General features: G+C 43.5%; 1 protein-coding gene across 1 annotated transcript in view; it reads right to left on the bottom strand.

Moving 5' to 3' along the window:
* LOC137519378 (collagen alpha-1(XXI) chain-like) overlaps window positions 1-19,569 on the bottom strand; it is a 128,691-nt gene that overhangs the window by 62,570 nt on the left and 46,552 nt on the right. The window contains exons 6-13 of the mRNA XM_068238334.1: window positions 17,236-17,409; window positions 11,570-11,647; window positions 11,397-11,408; window positions 9,269-9,349; window positions 7,072-7,125; window positions 4,317-4,370; window positions 3,351-3,404; window positions 304-348 (exon numbers count right to left, since the gene is read on the bottom strand). Of these exons, the coding sequence (XP_068094435.1) occupies window positions 304-348; window positions 3,351-3,404; window positions 4,317-4,370; window positions 7,072-7,125; window positions 9,269-9,349; window positions 11,397-11,408; window positions 11,570-11,647; window positions 17,236-17,409 (552 nt within the window). The remainder of the gene's footprint in view (window positions 1-303; window positions 349-3,350; window positions 3,405-4,316; window positions 4,371-7,071; window positions 7,126-9,268; window positions 9,350-11,396; window positions 11,409-11,569; window positions 11,648-17,235; window positions 17,410-19,569) is intronic.

Genomic DNA, 19,569 nt, shown 5'->3' with positions numbered 1-19,569 from the left:
GCTAAAAAGATGGATGAAGTAGGGGTCCCTTGTGGGCCCCTCTGGTCCAGGGGCCCCGGTGCAGTCGCAACCTCTGCATCCACTATAGCTACGCCACTGTGAAGACAGTACAAAGCAAAGTCCTTCTTGCGTATTCAGTAACAAGGCAGTTGCACAGGACTTCTATAGTTTCAAACCTACCCAAACATAGAACTGGACTCTCCAACACACTGAACCAAGTATTATCATAATTTAGTGCTCTAACTTTGGCTGTTTAGAATACTGATTACAAAACTGGATATTTACTACTTATTTTTTGTTTACCTTAGGTCCCATTGGTCCAGGAACACCATTATTTCCAGGCAGGCCCTACAAAAACATACAGTTTAAGAGGATTTTTACTAAAATAACGTGAGCTATTGCTAATCTGTAATGCTAATTCATAAAAAATAAAGTTAATGCTGTGCACATCACCAGGGTGTTGAATGCCAGTCCTCAAGGGCCGAGGTTGTAGCACTTTGTAGCACACCTCAGATTAATTGATGGCATTGAATAAAAAAAAGGAGTGGTTTATCAAGTAGAATGGGCTCAATTATTTTCTCCACCTGTGTCCAGAGAATATTTTTCACATCCTATTTATTGGGTAGTTCATTTTTCAAAAATACAGATAACAATGTTTGGCAGGACGGCGCTGTACTTTTTCAGAGCACTATCTTAAAAGTTTAAACCAGCGTTATGTTGTAATATATCAGGTTAAAAAGGGGTGGGGAAGTATTTAGATACAATTATACATTTTATTGGTAGCCACATTCTGAATTAATATTTCTCAAACTTTTTGTTGATTACTTTACCATCATCATCGTCTTTTCCAAGGCCGGTTCGAGACTTTTTGCTGCCTGAGGCAAACTTGGGTGGATGCGCCTGCCTTCCCCTCCTTGCAACTGCGTTGTGAGTTTTGTTATGAAATGCTATTATGCCATGTCATATTTCTGCTTCATTTAATATTTTCAGTCAGCAAACGAGCATATGCAATAACCTGAGACATGACATGATGCAGCTCAACACAATAAAACACTGGCTGGCTGACTGCAAGTCTGCAACAAACACACTGTTTACACTCAGCCTGTCGGCCATCCTCCATTCTGCCTCAGTCAGGACAACAGTGCCACCTCCTCCCTTCTGCTGAGCAAGTCAAATGAAACACTGCTGCTCTCCTGCCTCCCCCACCCTGCTCTCCTGCCACAAGTGGCATTTCCCCAATGATGACCTCTTCACCTTGCTTGCTCTCCCCTCGATTCTCCTCCTACTACGACTGCATGCTTTAAGTGTAAACACAGTACAAAAATGCTGCCCCTGTAATCTCTGCCGACTGATCAAATGTTTTACCTTGCTTCATGAGAGAACCAGCGCTGGTCTTTGCTGCGTCCAAGGAGGTCTTCAAAATGAACAGTAGAACCATATATGAACCCACACAAACAGTGGGGTGTTGCGGTGCAATGTAATGGGAGCAATTTAATGTACAGTATCGCACTGCAATTGTAAGTCTATGAGACATTTAGAGTGCAACTGATGATGCAATGTAATCCAACGGACTCCAGTATCGCAATGCAGAGCATGCAGTCCATTACAGCATTACGCTTGCATTAACAGTCCCAGTGAAGCATACTTTTCATGGACTGTATGCAAAGCATGCAAGGTGACTTTTCCTCTCTGTTAATCCCTGTAATATCTGTTATATAACTGGTACTAGAGTAAAATTAGAGTACATACCACTGAAGTTACAAGCCCCACACTTTAACCACTCTGCGACTGCCTAACGCAAGATGGTGGCTGCAGAGTGGCTCCCCTGGGACCGCCTAACACAGTATTGTGTCATCTTGCGATGCGTGAGATTAGACGGGAGTTTGCTCGAGCGTGAGCGCCCGTTAGCCGGCATAGCGGGACACGGAGACCAGCCTTCCAGCCCGCAATCGTGGCTGTCAGGCTGTTTTTTGCGTGTTTTTTTAAATAAAGGAAGAAATCAGATCAGACTATAGAACAACCCTCACTGATAAGTAATTACAGCCATAAAATACTTTCCTGTCAGTAAATGGCTTCTGAAAGCAGGAAAGAGATAAAAGGGTCAATAATTCATAGATTTGAACTCTGGCATACTTCAATGAAGGTGTCATTGACCAGAGACAATAAAACAGTAAAAACTTAAAAACTAGATGAAAATATAAAATAAAACTGTGGGATATCTAAAAAAAAGTCATTTTTAGGTGAAGGAAGATAGATATAATTGTTTTTCTCATCAGTTTATTTTCATCTTGGGTGGCCTTTAAAGAGGAACGGTCGCAAAAAAATTTAAAACACATACAATTAAGAAGTGCATTTCTTCCAGAGTAAAATGAGCAAAAAATTACTTTTCTCCTATGTTGCTGTCACTTACAGTAGTTAGGAGAAATCTGACATTACCAACAGATTTTGGGCTAGTCCATCTCTCTATAGAGGATTCTCAGCATGGCCTTTATTCTTTATAAAGACATTCCCTGAAAATGATTAATACAAAGATGCTGGCCAGCCTCCCTGCTCACTGCACACTATTTTGGCAGTTAGACAGAGCAACTGCCATTTACTATGTGCTTTTAAAAAAAAAGAAAGCCCTGAGAACCCCCCTATGAGAAGATGAGCTAGTCCAAAATCTGTGGTAATGTCCGATTTCTACTACTTACTGTAAGTGACAGCAACATAATTTATGGCTCATTTTACTCTAGGAAAAATGTACTTCTTATTTGTATGTTTTTTAAATTTTACGATTTTCGCAACCTCTTTAACCTCCTTGCCGGTTCAATTCCTCCGGCAAGGAGGCAGCGCAGGAGGTTTTTTTTTGTTTTTGTTTTTTTTAAATCATGTAGCGAGCCGAGGGCTCGCTACATGATAGCCGCTGAGCGGCGGCAACCCCCCACCCACTCAATCGCCTTCGTCGATCAGAGTATGCAGGAAATCCCGTTGAGAACGGGATTTCCTGCAGGGCTTCCCCGGTCGCCATGGCGACGGGGCGGGATGACGTCACCGATGTCATGGACATCGGGACGTCATAGGGAATCCCGATCCGCCCCTCAACGCTGCCTGGCACTGATTGGCCAGGCAGCGCAGGGGTCTGGGGCGGGGGGGGGGAGCGGCTCGGCGCAGCGGATTGCGTCGGATCGGCGGCGAGCGGCGGCGATCGGAAGTTACAAGCAGCTAGCAAAGTGCTAGCTGCTTGTAACAAAAAAAAATTATGCAAATCGGCCCAGCGGCGCCTGAGCAATCCTCCTGCGCAGGTTACCCCGAACTGAGTTCGGGATAACCGGCAAGGAGGTTAAGCTGTATTTGTGTAATACATTTACCTGCACACCAGGTAGCCCTGGATCACCTTGTTGCCCAGATGGTCCTTTGGGACCCTATACAAATGAAACAAATAGACAATAAAATATGGTTATCTGCCAATTAAATACACCCTACTCCAGTAGATTATGGAGATTATATTGAATTACATAGGTTCCTTTTTCTTGTACATGCAAAATTGCATTACAATGCAATTTAATTGGGATGGCTCACTTTTAAGCAATACCAGTTGCATGGCAGCGCTGCTGATCTATTTCTCTGCAGTAGTATCTGAATAACACCAGAAACAAGCATGCAGCTAGTCTTGTAAGATCTGACTTTAAAGTCTGAAACACCTGATCTGCTGCGTGCTTGTTCAGGGGCTATGGCTAATAGTATTAGAGGCAAAGGATCAGCAGGGCTGCCAGGCAACTGGTATTGCTTAAAAGGAAATAAACATGGCAGCCTCCATATACCTCTCTCTTCAGTTCCCCTTTAAATGTGATTTTCAAATGCAAGAAAAAAACCATTCTGCAGCATAATATTGCACACCATGTCCAATTTCCCATTAACCTCCTTGGCGGTAACCCCGTGTGTGACACGGGGTAAGCCGCCGGAGGGTGCCGCTCAGGCCCTGCTGGGCCGATTTACATCATTTTTTTTTTCAAACACGCAGCTAGCACATTGCTAGACATTTGGAACTGTGTCTCATGCTCCCTGTCACCTCCTTTCAACCAAAAAGATGGCTGCCCCCATTAAATCACAAACATTTGCATCTAATTAAATTAACATAACTTGACAGTATGTTTGTTTAGGCTGAAGTTCCCCTTTAAATAGGAAGTGATGACTGCAAATCAGAGCGTTACACATCAGATGATCAAACTGATCAGATACTTCCTCATGAGTTATGCTGCACATGTGCAACTCTAGTTAAGGTTGAACCGTGGTTCTTTCACTTCATACTGCGATCTATTCAATGATAAACTTACCCTTTGTCCTGGAGATCCAGGTATTCCAGGCGGTCCTTGAGGTCCTGACATCCCCTACAAAAACAGTGAACCTTTAACATATCCTCAAAAAAATTGTAATTTACATGTCAAAGGGCCTGATTCACAAAGCTTTTCTGTTCAATTATCTCGCCTTACTTATTAACTCGCAATTTATCTTTCCTTAAGGCTAGGTTCACAGTGCTCAGTTGTGTTGCAGAAAAAAATCTGCATGTCAACTCACTGCCCATACATTTCTATGGGCCTGTTCACAGTAACGGATTGCATTTTTCTAACTCCCTGCATGCAGGCTTTGTATTAAAGACTATGGCAGGTCTCCATTGCAGTTCAGTCATTATAACACATGCATTATGCAACTGACCACTGTGAATCCAGCCTTAATGACTTAACTCATGATTTAGCTCTCCTCAACTGACTTAACTAATGTTTTAACTCTCCTTAACCGACTTAATTCATTGTATAAAGGCACGTACACACGCCATATTTTTACACGCCTCCAGCGGGGCGGTCGTTCTGCCGACAGTAGCACGTGAGTACAGGCTGTCAGCAGACTGATCCGCTCGGCGGTTCTGACAGGCATGTCTTTTGTAAAAATACAGCGTGTGTACGCTCCTTAACTCTCCTTAACTGACTTAAATCATGGTTCAGCTCTCCTTATCTATTTATCTCATTAATTATATCTCCTTAATTGTCTATCTCCTACATTAGCACTTCTTAAGGTGAAAAATAAGTAACCTCTGTGAATCAACCAGAATGTGTTTTATCCAAATGATGAAAAGTTGAAGTGGAAGAACAGTAAAATAAACTTCTGCAATCATTTATGATTAGTTCATGACAATGTCTTGGTAAAAGCTATTAACACACCTGGAGATAAATACAATTAACTTTTTCTCCTGAGTTTTCTCCTAGGAGAAAATTTTTAATCTTCAATTTATAATAACTTTTTAGCACTCTGTACCAAAATGTAGGTGAAAAAGTGCTATCAAAACTATTTTGAGTCTTTGTTTGCTTGCTGATGGTTTAAAAAGCATTTTATTCAGAAGTTTGAACATTTCACCTAGGAGAAGACTCAGGTGAAAAAGTGAATTGCATATGGCCCCTGAAGTGAGAGGGATATGGATGCCAATGCAAATTGTCTGGCTGTCCTGCTGATCTTCTGCCTGTAATATTGTATCTATAGACCCTGAACAAGCATGCAGATCAGATGTTTCTGACTGAAGTCTGACTGGATTAGCTGCATGCTTGTTTCAGGAGTGAGATTCAACCACTACTAAAGCCAGAAAGATCAGCAGGACGCCAGACAACTGGTATTTTAAACTGAAATACACATGGCAGCCCCCTTACCTCTCTCACTTTTGGTGTCTTTTAAAGAAGCAGATGCAAAAAGTCTACGAGCCTTTAAAAGGCGTTGTTCATCAGTGTATGCTGGTCTTCAGTCACCCTGATTCTGTACTTCAGCATAATTAGTGTCTGAATTATTTCTTAAATTATGCCTGTCATGCCGATATATGAAGGCTGTTGTGCTGGCCGCCATATAAAAAATGCTATTTTTTTAACTGTATTGCTGTTCCTCTGGCTATGATATTTTCATAATCATTCATCTGCAACAAGTATTCATAACTGTGATATTCTGGCACTCCTGTGACATTCTTAATTTTCATACCACCAGTTACACAATTATGCAAATGTATGACTTTCAATTGTAGGTAGCAATGAATGCATCAGTTAGGCCCCGTTCACACTTGCGTTTCTCTGACAAACGGACCGGATGACCTGACCGGATCCGGATCGGATCTGAATCGGAACAGTACGGTTCTGATCCGGATCCGATCCGGATCCGGTCAGGTTGCATCAGGTGTACATCAGGCTGTGATCCGGATCCGTTTGGCAAAAGAGAGAACAAATAAATAAAAATTTTGGGGTCTGGGAGGTCAGCAGAAGGTGCACCTGTGGAATCAGGTCCTTCGCTGTTTCGGCCTCACCTCCACCTCCGACATACTGCCAAGCAGCTCCAGCACGTTAAGGTCACCGCTGCTTCACTCCAAAATGCTTCCCATGTGTCCCCATCCAAAATCGCCGCTAGAATACGCATAGGCAGTGGGGTAGAACGTCAGGTGTTTGTAGCCAGTGTGTTCTGGGCTTCCGTTTCCCATTGCTTCCTATTTCCGGATGGTGCAGTCAGGCTCCAGTCCGGGTGCCTGGGCCGGATGATCCGGACCGAAAAATAGCGCATGTTGGAAAAGTGTCCGGAGTCCGGATCCGGTCCGGCTCCGTACTGTAAGGAACGGACGCGTGTGAACTTCCACATAGCCTTTGCATTGCTATGCGGAACGTACGTTCCGTTTGTACAGTTTACCGTCCGGTTCCGGGCCGGCGAATCCGGACAGGGAATGCTAATGTGAACCGGGCATTAGTCTCAGATAGAATCCCTTAGAAATCTGGTGGAACAGCGATTGAACCTGAACAATTACTGTCACTCCTTGTGACACATTCAGTCAATAAATTGTCTGACATCTATAAGAAGTTTATCGATCAGAAAGTTGTAAGGAAAAAGATCACAGGTAGATTTGATCTAAGTGATCTAATGAAATAAAAAAAACTCGATGGAGCAATGATGTCAATGTAATCTGGTTAATAATACTTCCTTCCTAGTCTATCAAATGTTAGAAACCCAAGGTTATTGTATTTTATTATGTTCAAATTAACCGTATAAAAATACTGTATGTTTAATACTTACCGGCTTCCCGTCAGCTCCCGGGGCACCCCGCTCTCCAATGGCATATTTATCATCCTATGGGAAGAAATAAATGAAATTACAGAATATGTTTCCCTTGCATTGTCTTCAATAACATGCTTTTGTAGACAAACATATAGACAAGCATCACACATTCCTTTTGTGAAAATGCAGTTATCACTGTGGGATGTACTATGGATATCAAGAGTCAAAGTATATAATTCATCCCCAGATGTATATCTTGATGTGGAGTATCTTTGCGTCATAAATGTAGCTTTGAAATACATTCTTCTGTTCACGCCTGGTTTGGGTAACTGTTGCCTCAGGAATAACAATTTAAATCTCCCAGAGGTCATCATAAAACGGGCTATCAAATCTGGAACAGTGTATTATTTTATCTCTGACTTGATTACTGGCTTGGAGAACTGTGTTCTCAGAACTGATGTGACATAATGGAATAAGCGCACTTTAACCAATGCGTGGATATAAGCTTTGCATCTGAACGATTTCTGACATGGGTTTATGGAAACTGGATTCTCCCAATTGGGAGTACCATAGCCTTTTATCAGGCTAGTGAACTGTTTCTCTTTATTGGTCAATAGGCTGCTTTTGCTTCAGTTTTTTGCTGTGGCCACAGCAGGTAGTACAGTTACACTTTGAGTCTAATCTCTAGGCATTTTTTAGTGAAATGTATGTGATTGTTCATTATATATGTGAATTTAGAATAAAAAGTTGATTTTTTTATATTAATCCTTGAAGTACACCCGATTTGCACTTACATTAAATTGGTAAGTTAAAAAAATGAGTACCCATAGCGGTGGGATAGCCATGAAACAAGTTATCCCAGAAAAACTGAAACAGTCCCCAGAAGGACTCTTTGTTTAATCATGAAGGCTGTGATCGAGTTGTTTGGACAAGCGCCAGACTCATTGATTGTTTACCTGTTCCACCACCATTAGATATAGGACAAGATTTCAGCAATAATGTTGCCTGATATCCATCATCCCCTTCCCCAACACACACACACACCAGCTTTGCACTGTCTGATGCAATGCAGAGCTATGAGAATGTCACTTGCAAGAGTTTCTATTGGTGATGATGATGGATACAGCAAGGTTTCTTAGACTGACATGATTTTACATGCAATAAAAATAGAACCAGTAAGTGGGCCATTTGTATAGTTAAATTGGACCTCAGTTGTGTTCTTGTGCCCCTGTGAGAGACAGGGATTGAAGGGTTTGTGGATTATAGTCTTGCCTATCATTCAGCTTCATTCTCTACATTGGTGCAGAGGAGAGAGGATGACACCATGTTCAGTACTGAGAAATGCAAGCACAAACAGAGCCCACTGGAAATCAGGACTTTATCATTTTGACCTTCAAATTCTAGAAGTGTTACAGTTACTTTCATTTTTTTTTTATAAATATAGTATAACATACATTGGTGAACAAATAAATAAGCAGAAGTTCACTACAGTGAAAACTGCAAGTAATAGTTGCTGAAGTAACATACGTATGATGCCATTGAATGTCATGCTATGAGTTCAGGGTGGCCATGTCTAAGACGGTTGCGGTTCTGTTTTAAAAATATATGTATCTCCTTATTACTGTATATAGTGTAAGATAAGGGATCTGCATTCCCTGAATAAATATTGTTAGTGTTGAATAAAGACAGGACCATGTAGTGCAATGTTTCCTTATAATTGCTTGTGAAGATGAGAAATTTACTGTCGCTGAACAATGGGTGATCTGTAATTATTTTTCAAATGTGGCAAGTTCTATTCTGCTGTGTTTGGAAAATAACAAATTATTATCATTATTGATTTATAAAGCGCCAACATATTCCGTGGCGCTGTACAAAGTAAGAACAAACATGGGGTACATAATACAGACAATGGTGTACACTAATATACAAGATACATAACTAGTGACAAAATACAAAAAATGATACAGAATACAAAATACAGAAGTGGTAATGACAGTGATAAAAGCAACATGATGAATACTGTAAAATGAACAAATACACTAATGCACCACAATGGCAATATCAACACAGTTCAATCGTTGTAAGAACCTAATGCACGGTAGTATATGTTCGCAGGCCCTAAGCCTCCACGTGTCTCTATGCATGGCAAGGATTAGATTATGCAGAACTGAACATTTTTGGAACTATTTAATTAATTTTCAATGTTGAAATGTACCTCTGGTTGTGATGTTGCAGCGATCTCAGGCTGACCCTCCGGGCATTGACAAGCAGGAGATGGAACGCGCTCAAGTGGGCACTATAGGTTGTAAAAGGCTGAATATTAGCATATATACACTTCTATAATGACAACATGAAAAGTTTTAACAGTATGTAAACTTTTTTTGTTGTATGTGTAAACGTACCCACTATCTTGAGTGTACAATTTTACTGAATCTTTGTACTAGACAGGTATGCAGTACTTTGCATGGATACTTAAAAGAAACCAGAGACGAGTAAACTTAAAAGTTTTATACATACCTGGGGCTTCCTCAAGCCCCATCCGCACCGATGGTACATGGTAAAAGTTTACTCGTCTCTGGTAAGCTTTAAGGTAGTCCCTCATATTCCATAAGGGCCCTTTTCCACTAGCAATCACTAGCGTTCGCGCTGAACTCTAGTGATTGCGATTCAGCAAATGCACAAAATTTCGCGGCGATTTTCCGACGTTTGCGATTACGATTTTGCTATGCTATGCACTGTATAGCAAAATCGCGGCAATAATCGTTCCGCCGTGCGGTCGCGATCAGGTAAAAAACGAATCGTGGAAATGACCTACCGCGATTCCTATGTTAAAAGCAAACTGTAGCGATTTGAAAAATCACTAGTGGTTTGCGGTTTTGGGATTCAGCCATCGCAAACGCCGTAGTGGAAAAGAGCCCTAAAAGTGGTTAGATTGTAAAAGATCAAGATTGTATCAATATGCTGGGAATACACAATGAGTTATTTTGGCAGATTTACTTTCCAATTGATTTTCCAATCGTTTTTCTGATCGATCAGAAAAACAATCAATTTCCCACAGGTCTGATTTGATTTATTGAGCCATCTGTCAGCCGAAAAAAGTAATGGTGTATTCCCAGCAGAGCGGGCACCTTCATAATAAGCTGTGTGGGGGCCATCCATCAAGCCAAGGGATTGCAGACTGTGGTCCTCAGCTTAGTGCTGCCATGTTTGCATAAGCAGTAGGTGAGCACTAGTGGTATACAGACAGTGCCAGAGTTACTGCCTCTCAGTATACCTGCAGCTGCAGCTTCAGCTGCACATGGAGATATGAAATGGGAGACAACCATCACACTACCCAGGTGGCTGTTTCCCCACACATTTATCAGATAAATTTGTAGTAGCCATATATGACCATTGTTGATACTTTTGACAGCACGGTGCACACATTGTGCATACATGTGCATGTGCAGAGTGTCAAAAGGGGGACAAAAACATTACAATAGTGAATTACTCTTCCAGTGAAAGAAACAAACGTACATTTAAGAGAACCCGAGGTGGCATTGTATTACGTAAGTGGGTCACAGAGGCTGGTTGGTCACACTAACACCAGCCTCTGTTGCCCCATCGTGTGTCTCAAAGACCCCCCTGCTCGCCGCTATACCCCCGCAGTGCTTGCGACACGCAGCGTGTCGCCAGCACAATGTTTACTCTAGCGCTGTCTGTCAGCGCCGCTCCACCGCCTCCTCCGCATCGCCGCTACCCGCCCTCGTCCCTTCCCTCCCGCTGATTGGAGGGAAGGGACGAGGGCGGGTAGCGGCGATGCGGAGGAGGCGTGGAAGCGGCGCTGACAGACAGCGCTAGAGTAAACATTGTGCTGGCGACGCGCTGCGTGTCGCCAGCACTGCGGGGAGTATAGCGGCGAGCAGGGGGGTCTTTGAGACACACGATGGGGCAACAGAGGCTGGTGTTAGTGTGCCCAACCAGCCTCTGTGCCCCACTAACGTAATACAAGGCCACCTCGGGTTCTCTTTAAAGGGAACCTAAACTGAGAAGGATATGGATTTCCCCTTTTAAAATAATGCCAGTTGCCTGACTCTCCTGCTGATCCTGTGTCTCTAATACTTTCGTTCACAGTCCCTGAACAAGCATGCAGATCAGGTGCTCTGACTGAAGTCAGACTGGATTAGCTGAATGCTTGTTTCAGGTGTGTGATTCAGCCACTGCTGCAGTCAAAGAGATCAGCAGGACTGACAAGCAACTGGTATTGTTTAAAAGGAAACATCCATATCCCTCTCTGTTTAGGTTCCCTTTAACTCTCTCTGTAAATAGTACCGGTACTTTGATGAAATGCAAAATATACTCACCCTTGGATCATCCTGTAAGAAGAACAAAAGAAAATAAATTAACATTTAAACTTAGATTATTTGCGTGGTGATTTCTGTGCAGGTTTGACATTTTACAAAAGGTATTGAAATAAATGCATGTTAATATAATATTTTTATAGTTATTTGCTTTATTATGTTTTCATTGCACTCACCACAGTATAAATCTCACAGGCTGTCTCGCGTTCGCTCTGCTCTGGATCGCAGTATAATCTCAGTTTCTGTATCTCCATCTAAATAAGCAGTGGGATATTGCATGTTACAGAAGTACAGTACAATTTCATGTCACACATTTCATTTAATTGAATTTAAAATAGCATGATCTACCAGATCAGCCAATAGTTTTATTTAACTTACACGAGCTGCTTAAAATAACAAAAGTTATACAGGTGTACTGAGGATACTTAAAATGTGTGAAAAAGCAATAATACACATGAAGGTCCCTCATGAACAGTACAGTACGTTTTTCAGAGAGATTCACTGTACTCAGCCGAGCTTCGCTGAAATTTAGCACACTGCAGAGCTTGCTGAGATTAGTTATAGGGATGGCCCTGCTTAGGAGAACTCATGGAGAAGCATGTGATCAGTTTGATCAGCTGATAGATTTGTAAAGTTCTGATTTGCTGGTCCTGATCATGTGTTAAACCAGGAAGTCATCACAGCAAATCAGGACCTTACAAATCTATCAGCTGATCAAACTGATCACATGCTTCTCCATGAGTTCTCCTAATTAGGGCCATCCCTAATTAGGTACTCTAGACGAGCAGTGTTTCTCAAGATTTTATTAGTATGTACCCCTTTTAAAACCCTGTACTCACCAAGTACCTACTAGCATGGTAAACATTATCACAAGTACCCCTTGACAAATATATATTTAAATTGTAGAAGTAGATGATAATTGGTTCTAAACAATTTCCAAGCATCTACCGGCACTATTGCTTTTAGCTAAAATACTAATTTGGTGGTGTTTAAAGAAGATCATTTTCTAAAACTCTAAATTTGTTATATTTGGTTAAGTATATTAACCCCTTAACGACCGCCCACTGCACATGGGCGGCCGGAAAGTGGATCCCGCAAGGACCGCCGCATGTACGAGAGGCGGCGGGCCTTGTACGGGCATGGGTGGAGCGATCGCATCATCCGTGACGCGATCCTCCGCCGGGGATCGATGGCTGGGGATTTAGCCTCCAGCTCGCCGGCCACTTAGCAGTGCCGGCGGGCGGAGGAAGGAAGAAATCCGCCGATCCATTTGTATAATAGGCTTTGTAATGTATACAAAGCCTATTATACAGGCTGCCTCCTGCCCTGGTGGTCCCAGTGTTCGAGGGACCACCAGGGAAGGCTGCAGCCACCCGAGTCTGCACCCGAGCACACTGATTTCCCCCCCCCCTGACCCCTGATCGCCCACAGAACCCCTCAGACCCCCCCCCTGCCCACCCCCCAGAACCCTGTTTGCACCCAATCACCCCCCTAATCACCCATCAGTCACTCCCTGTCACTATCTGTCGACACTATTTTTTTTTATTCCCTAAACTGCCCCCTGCTCCCTCCTGATCACCCCCCCACCCCTCAGATTCTCCCCAGACCCCCCCCAGACACCCCCCCTGTGTACTGTATGCCTCTATCCCCCCGATCACCTGTCAATCACCCATCAATCGCCCCCTGTCACTGCCACCCATCAATCAGCCCCTAACCTGCTCCTTGCGGGAAATCTGATCACCCACCCACGCCAATAGATCACCCGCAGATCCGACGTCGGATCACCTCCCAAGTGTAGTGTTTACATCTGTTTTCTACCCTAAACACCCACTAATTACCCATCAATCACCCATCAATCACCCCCTATCACCACCTGTCACTGTTATCCATCAGATCAGACCCTAATCTGCCCCTTGCGGGCACCCAATCACCCGCCTACACGCTCAGATTGCCCTCAGACCCCCCCTTATCAATTCGCCAGTGCAATATTTACATCTGTTCTTCCCTGTAATAACCCACTGATCACCTGTCAATCACCTGTCAATCACCCATCAATCACCCCCTGTCACTGCCACCCATCAATCACCCCCTGTCACTGCCACCCATCAATCAGCCCCTAACCTGCCCCTTGCGGGCAATATGATCACCCACCCACACCAATAGATCGCCCGCAGATCCGACGTCAGATCACCTCCCAAGTGCAGTGTTTACATCTGTTCTCTACCCTAAACACCCACTAATTACCCATCAATCACCCATCAATCACCGCCTATCACCACCTGTCACTGTTACCCATCAGATCAGACCTTAATCTGCCCCTTGCGGGCACCCAATCACCCGCCTACACGCTCAGATTGCCCTCAGACCCCCCCCCCCCTTATCAATTCGCCAGTGCAATATTTACATCTGTTCTTCCCTGTAATAACCCACTGATCACCTGTCAATCACCTGTCAATCACCCATCAATCACCCCCTGTCACTGCCACCCATCAATCACCCCCTGTCACTGCCACCCATCAATCAGCCCCTAACCTGCCCCTTGCGGGCAATATGATCACCCACCCACACCAATAGATCGCCCGCAGATCCGACGTCAGATCACCTCCCAAGTGCAGTGTTTACATCTGTTCTCTACCCTAAACACCCACTAATTACCCATCAATCACCCATCAATCACCCCCTATCACCACCTGTCACTGTTACCCATCAGATCAGACCTTAATCTGCCCCTTGCGGGCACCCAATCACCCGCCTACACGCTCAGATTGCCCTCACACCCCCCCCTTATCAATTTGCCAGTGCAATATTTACATCTGTTCTTCCCTGTAATAACCCACTGATCACCTGTCAATCACCTGTCAATCACCCATCAATCACCCCCTGTCACTGCCACCCATCAATCACTCCCTGTCACTGCCACCCATCAATCAGCCCCTAACCCGCCCCTTGCGGGCAATCTGATCACCCACCCACACCAATAGATCGCCCGCAGATCCGACATCAGATCACCTCCCAAGTGCATTGTTTACATCTGTTCTCTACCCTAAACACCCACTAATTACCCATAAATCACCCCCTGTCACTGCTACCCATCAGATTAGACCCCTATCTGCCCCTAGGGCACTCAATCACCCACCCACACCCTCAGAACGCCCTCAGACCCCAGCCCTGATCACCTCGCCAGTGCATTGCTTGCATCTATTCCCAACTCTAATCACACCTTGAGACACCCATCAATCACCTCCTGTCACCCCCTAGCACACCTACCTATCAGACCAGGCCCTAATTTGCCCCGTGTGGGCTCCTGATCACTCGGCCAAACCCTCAGATCCCCCTCAGACCCCCTTTCGATCACCTCCCCAGTGCATTGATTGCATCTATTTTCCCCTCTAACCACCCCCTGAGACACCCATCAATCACCTCCTGTCACCCCCCCTAGCATTCCTATCCGTCAGATCAGGCCCAATACAACCTGTCATCTAAAAGGCCATCCTGCTTATGACCGGTTCCACAAAATTCGCCCCCTCATAGACCACCTGTCATCAAAATTTGCAGATGCTTATACCCCTGAACAGTCATTTTGAGACATTTGGTTTCCAGACTACTCACGGTTTAGGGCCCCTAAAATGCCAGGGCAGTATAGGAACCCCACTAATGACCCCATTTTAGAAAGAAGACACCCCAAGGTATTCCGTTAGGAGTATGGTGAGTTCATAGAAGATTTTATCTTTTGTCAAAAGTTAGCGGAAATTGATTTTTATTGTTTTTTTTTTTCACAAAGTGTCATTTTTCACTAACTTGTGACAAAAAATAAAATCTTCTATGAACTCACCATACTCCTAACGGAATACCTTTGGGTGTCTTCTTTCTAGAATGGGGTCACTTGTGGGGTTCCTATACTGCCCTGTCATTTTAGGGGCCCTAAACCGTGAGGAGTAGTCTAGAAAACAAATGCCTCAAAATGACCTGTGAAATCCTAAAGGTACTCATTGGACTTTTGGCCCCTTAGCGTACTTAGGGTGTAAAAAAGTGCCACACATGTGGTACAGCCTGAGACATCCAAGGGGGCAGAGTCCCAGGCTGAGTAGCAAGAAGACCCGGTGGGTAGTGACCCCTGGAAGATGGGCGTCACAAGCAGGTCTGGAGAATAACACAAATGATAATACAGTTCCCTAGTCTTGGATGCGAGGTCCGTGGTCTCAGCACCCTGGAACTAGTCTGGAGAATAACACAAATGATAATACAGTTCTCTAGTCTTGGATGCGAGGTCCGTGGTCTCAGCACCCTGGAACTAGTCTGGAGTATAACACAAATGATAATACAGTTCCCTAGTCTTGGGTGCGAGGTCCGTGGTCTCAGCACCCTGGAACTAGTCTGGAGTATAACACAAATGATAATACAATTCCCTAGTCTTGGATGCAAGGTCCGTGGTCTCAGCACCCTGGAACTAGTCTGGAGTATAACACAAATGATAATACAATTCCCTAGTCTTGGATGCAAGGTCCGTGGTCTCAGCACCCTAGAACTAGTCTGGAGTATAACACAAATGATAATACAATTCCCTAGTCTTGGATGCGAGGTCCGTGGTCTCAGCAACCTGGAACTAGTCTGGAGTATAACACAAATGATAATACAATTCCCTAGTCTTGGATGCGAGGTCCGTGGTCTCAGCACCCTGGAACTAGTCTGGAGTATAACACAAATGATAATCAAAAGTAATCTGGCTCAGTGTGAATTCCCAGGTCCTCCTGGTTCAAGCACACTGTAGGATCTGACTATGGTCTGAATGCTTCCACGTAAGTGTTCGCAATGGCAGACAACCAGCAACTGGCAAGCAAGCAGTAAATATAGTTGCAGGAATCTGCCGCCCCGCCCGAGCACTCAGCCAATTAGGAGTCCAGCAGGAATCAGCTGATCGTCCTGATCAGCTGATCCATCTCCAGCTGGTATAAAGGTCCTGACTTCTGGCGCGCGCGCGCGTAGCTCTCCATCCAGGTGCACTAACAGAGCCAGCCATCCCAGACACACACTGCTGCGTGCAAACCGCCGTGTTGGACGTGGAAACTGCCGCCTTGCTGCCAGTACATGTGGCAGCTTTTCCGCGTTCCATCATAGTGTCAGACGCATGCTGCTGCATACAAACCGCCGCGCTGGACGCGGAGCCAGCTGCCTTGCTGTCAGTACACGCGGCGGCTTTTCCGCGTTTTCTCACAATCTATCCTCCTTCTCCTAAAATGACTTTTTAAGATATTCTACAGTTTTATTTTAGATTTAAACCTACTTTGTACGGTTTTATTGTTTTTTCTCAATAACTCATTCATTGACTTATGCCAGAGCTAAAATCTATGAGCTATTGACACTTTTTATCTCTTTCCTGCTCTCAGAAGCCATTTTCTTCTAGGAAAGTGTTTTATAGTTGTAATTTCTTATTAGTGAGGGTCACATTGTAGTCTGATCCAGTCCTGGAACTGCCACTTACATACCGGATGTTTAACTCTTTCAGGCAGCGAAAGAAAGAGACTGCCATCAGTAGAAGGGACTAACTAAACTTTCAACCCTTTATGTATGCCTAATCTGTTCTTTGGCATCTGTTCCACTATCCCCTGTCATCAGATCTCAGGTTGTTGCACATAATTACTCTATACTCCAGCTTGCTTCAAATTCTGGCTAAACCGCTGAATGCTGGCCTCTGCCTTCCACTCTGTATTCCTAGTAGTCACCACATTTTCTGACCATGATCAGGAGCTGTCTGCCCCTCTATACAGACGTTCAGAAAATTAACTTCTGTTACATCAGCATTGTATAAGTTAGAGCCCCTTTTTAGGCATGAAATGTAACTTACTTTAACAGACTCATCCGTGTCCTGCTTTTTTAGAGCTTGAGTTTTGCCATTGATGAATATTGGTCCAATTTCCTCCAGCACCTGGCTTTCCATGAGACTGTCGTCCAGAAATAAGATGGCATTTTTGTTTCTAATAAGGATCTTCAGCTGGTGCCATTTTTCATCAAAGAGTTCCTGCACAAAAAGTCTGCTGTTATTATATCATATCTACTATATTTCTGTCACTATTATTGCTTGCCCAATTCTAAAATAAATATTTCTGATGGGTCAGGGAACCATGAAGGAGTGATCTCATGGAAGGATGTTTTGATTATATATGCCAAGCCAGCAAACGACTTTACTTTACATCTGGCAGAGTTTCAAGTCAAAGAAAGAGACCTGAATCCCTGTGTAAAATCAGGGCAATGTGTACTGTGTTTCTGTGTGTAATAAATCTGACAGCAGGAAAGACCATAGTGTTAAATTAAGGAACTGTGTCCTGAAGTTAAACACCTGTACGAGAAAGCTCTGACAGAAGCAGCTGTTCCCTCTATATTATATCTTAGACAATGGCTCAGTGAATAGGCCATGCTGCATTGCCTCTGAACTAGTATGCAGTATAAGTACATGAATGTCTGCCATCTCATGCGCTTTATGACAGAATATTTTTTTTAGCACTTTAAGCATCTTGAAAGGGGGTATATTCCATATAAATAGCATTGTTGGTTTAAGTGTCCTGCTGGATTCATGTATCTCTTGATGTTTTCCTGTCACATTCTCCATAAATCAATAAAAAAAAACCTAAAGGGTCATAAAACACAGTTAAAGCAAACCAAAGGCAAACCTAATGCAAAAAGTGAGATAGTTACCTATGAAGGAGACCTCTGGATCCTCCAGAGGCTTCCTGTGTCCTCTTTGAGACCACTGCCACTTCTTGGGACCTTCGTGAACTTTGTGTCCGTCTTCACCGCTGTGCACAACTGTGGCTGTACTGCACCCATGTGAGCCCGGCCATGCCTGTGCAGTAGCAGGGAAGCACTTGTAGACGAACGGCTCTGGCTTACTGCACAGGCGTGTCCATAGTCGCACCGGCACAGTATGACCACATTCATACACAACAGGGACTGCAGTCACGGTAACATATCTGACAAGCTCTTGTCAGAGGTGCTAGTAAAAAAGGGCGCACAGGGATAGTGGACAAAAAGGGCACCACCATAGACTGCAATGCAAAATATCGGCTATTCTGCACCCGACAGGAAAAAAGGGAGCCCGAAAAATAGCGGTTACAGGGATCGTGTTAACAAAAGTTTTCGTTTACAGAATAAGGTTTATAACAAAGATCGTTTTCAAGTTCGTTTTGAGTTTGTGTTATACCTCTTTGTTAGTTTAAATATTTCACTTACAAAAGTATAACAACTAAATTTTCGTTTACACTTCTTTGATCATTTAAAAATTTGTTTTCATATGTATAATGCGTAAATACAGTTTTCAACCTTATTGTATTAGAAATACATCGCTTTTGGTATTAACTTTGTTTTTACACTTATAATGCGTTGATTATAGTTACTAAAATATCGCTTTTAATATTACTGTTATTTTAGGATTTCTAATGCATACGTGATTGTAAAGCTATCTATTGTATTGTATATATTTATATATACTTTTCTCTATTTATAATATTAATGTATACGTGATTTTAAGGCTATTTAGGGCTATTTATTCTATTAAAAATATATAAATTATTTTATTCATGTTATTTGTAGAGAAGTATTTTAAGGATTAAATATATTATTGTTTATATGTGTTTAGGGTGTTTGTGCGGTGGGGATGGTTAGGTTTAGGCATTACCAGGGGGGTCTAGGGGTTAGGGATAGGTACAGCTACAGGGTTAGGTATAGTTACAGTCAGTGGCGTAGCTAGAAACCTCTGGGCCCCGATGCGGAATCTGGATGTGGGCCCCCCCTCCCGGCAACAACAGCCCCTCCCCCCCTCGCAACACCCGAAGCACACACATATCCAAATCCCCATAGCTGTGCATGGCATGGCTATATCAATTCCACTTTCCAGCAGCATGGCTGCCACGTTCACTTTGCAAACATACGCAGCACCCAGAGGAAATAGGGCAATTAGTAGCAAGATGCCAGTCTGAAGGAAAATAATTGTTATGTGCGCAGCATTCACCCGATAATAATTATTATGTGCGCAGCATTCACCAGAAAATCGTTATGTGCGCAGCATTCACCAGAAAATATTAGTTATGTGCGCAGCATTCACCAGATAATAATTGTTATGTGCGCAGCATTCACCAGAAAATTGTTATGTGCGCAGCATTCACCAGGAAATATTAGTTATGTA

This window comes from Hyperolius riggenbachi, chromosome 5, assembly GCF_040937935.1.
Source record: "Hyperolius riggenbachi isolate aHypRig1 chromosome 5, aHypRig1.pri, whole genome shotgun sequence".
Classification (NCBI taxonomy): domain Eukaryota; kingdom Metazoa; phylum Chordata; class Amphibia; order Anura; family Hyperoliidae; genus Hyperolius; species Hyperolius riggenbachi.
Note: the sequence above shows the minus strand (reverse complement) of the source record. Positions and strands in the feature narration are given on the sequence as shown.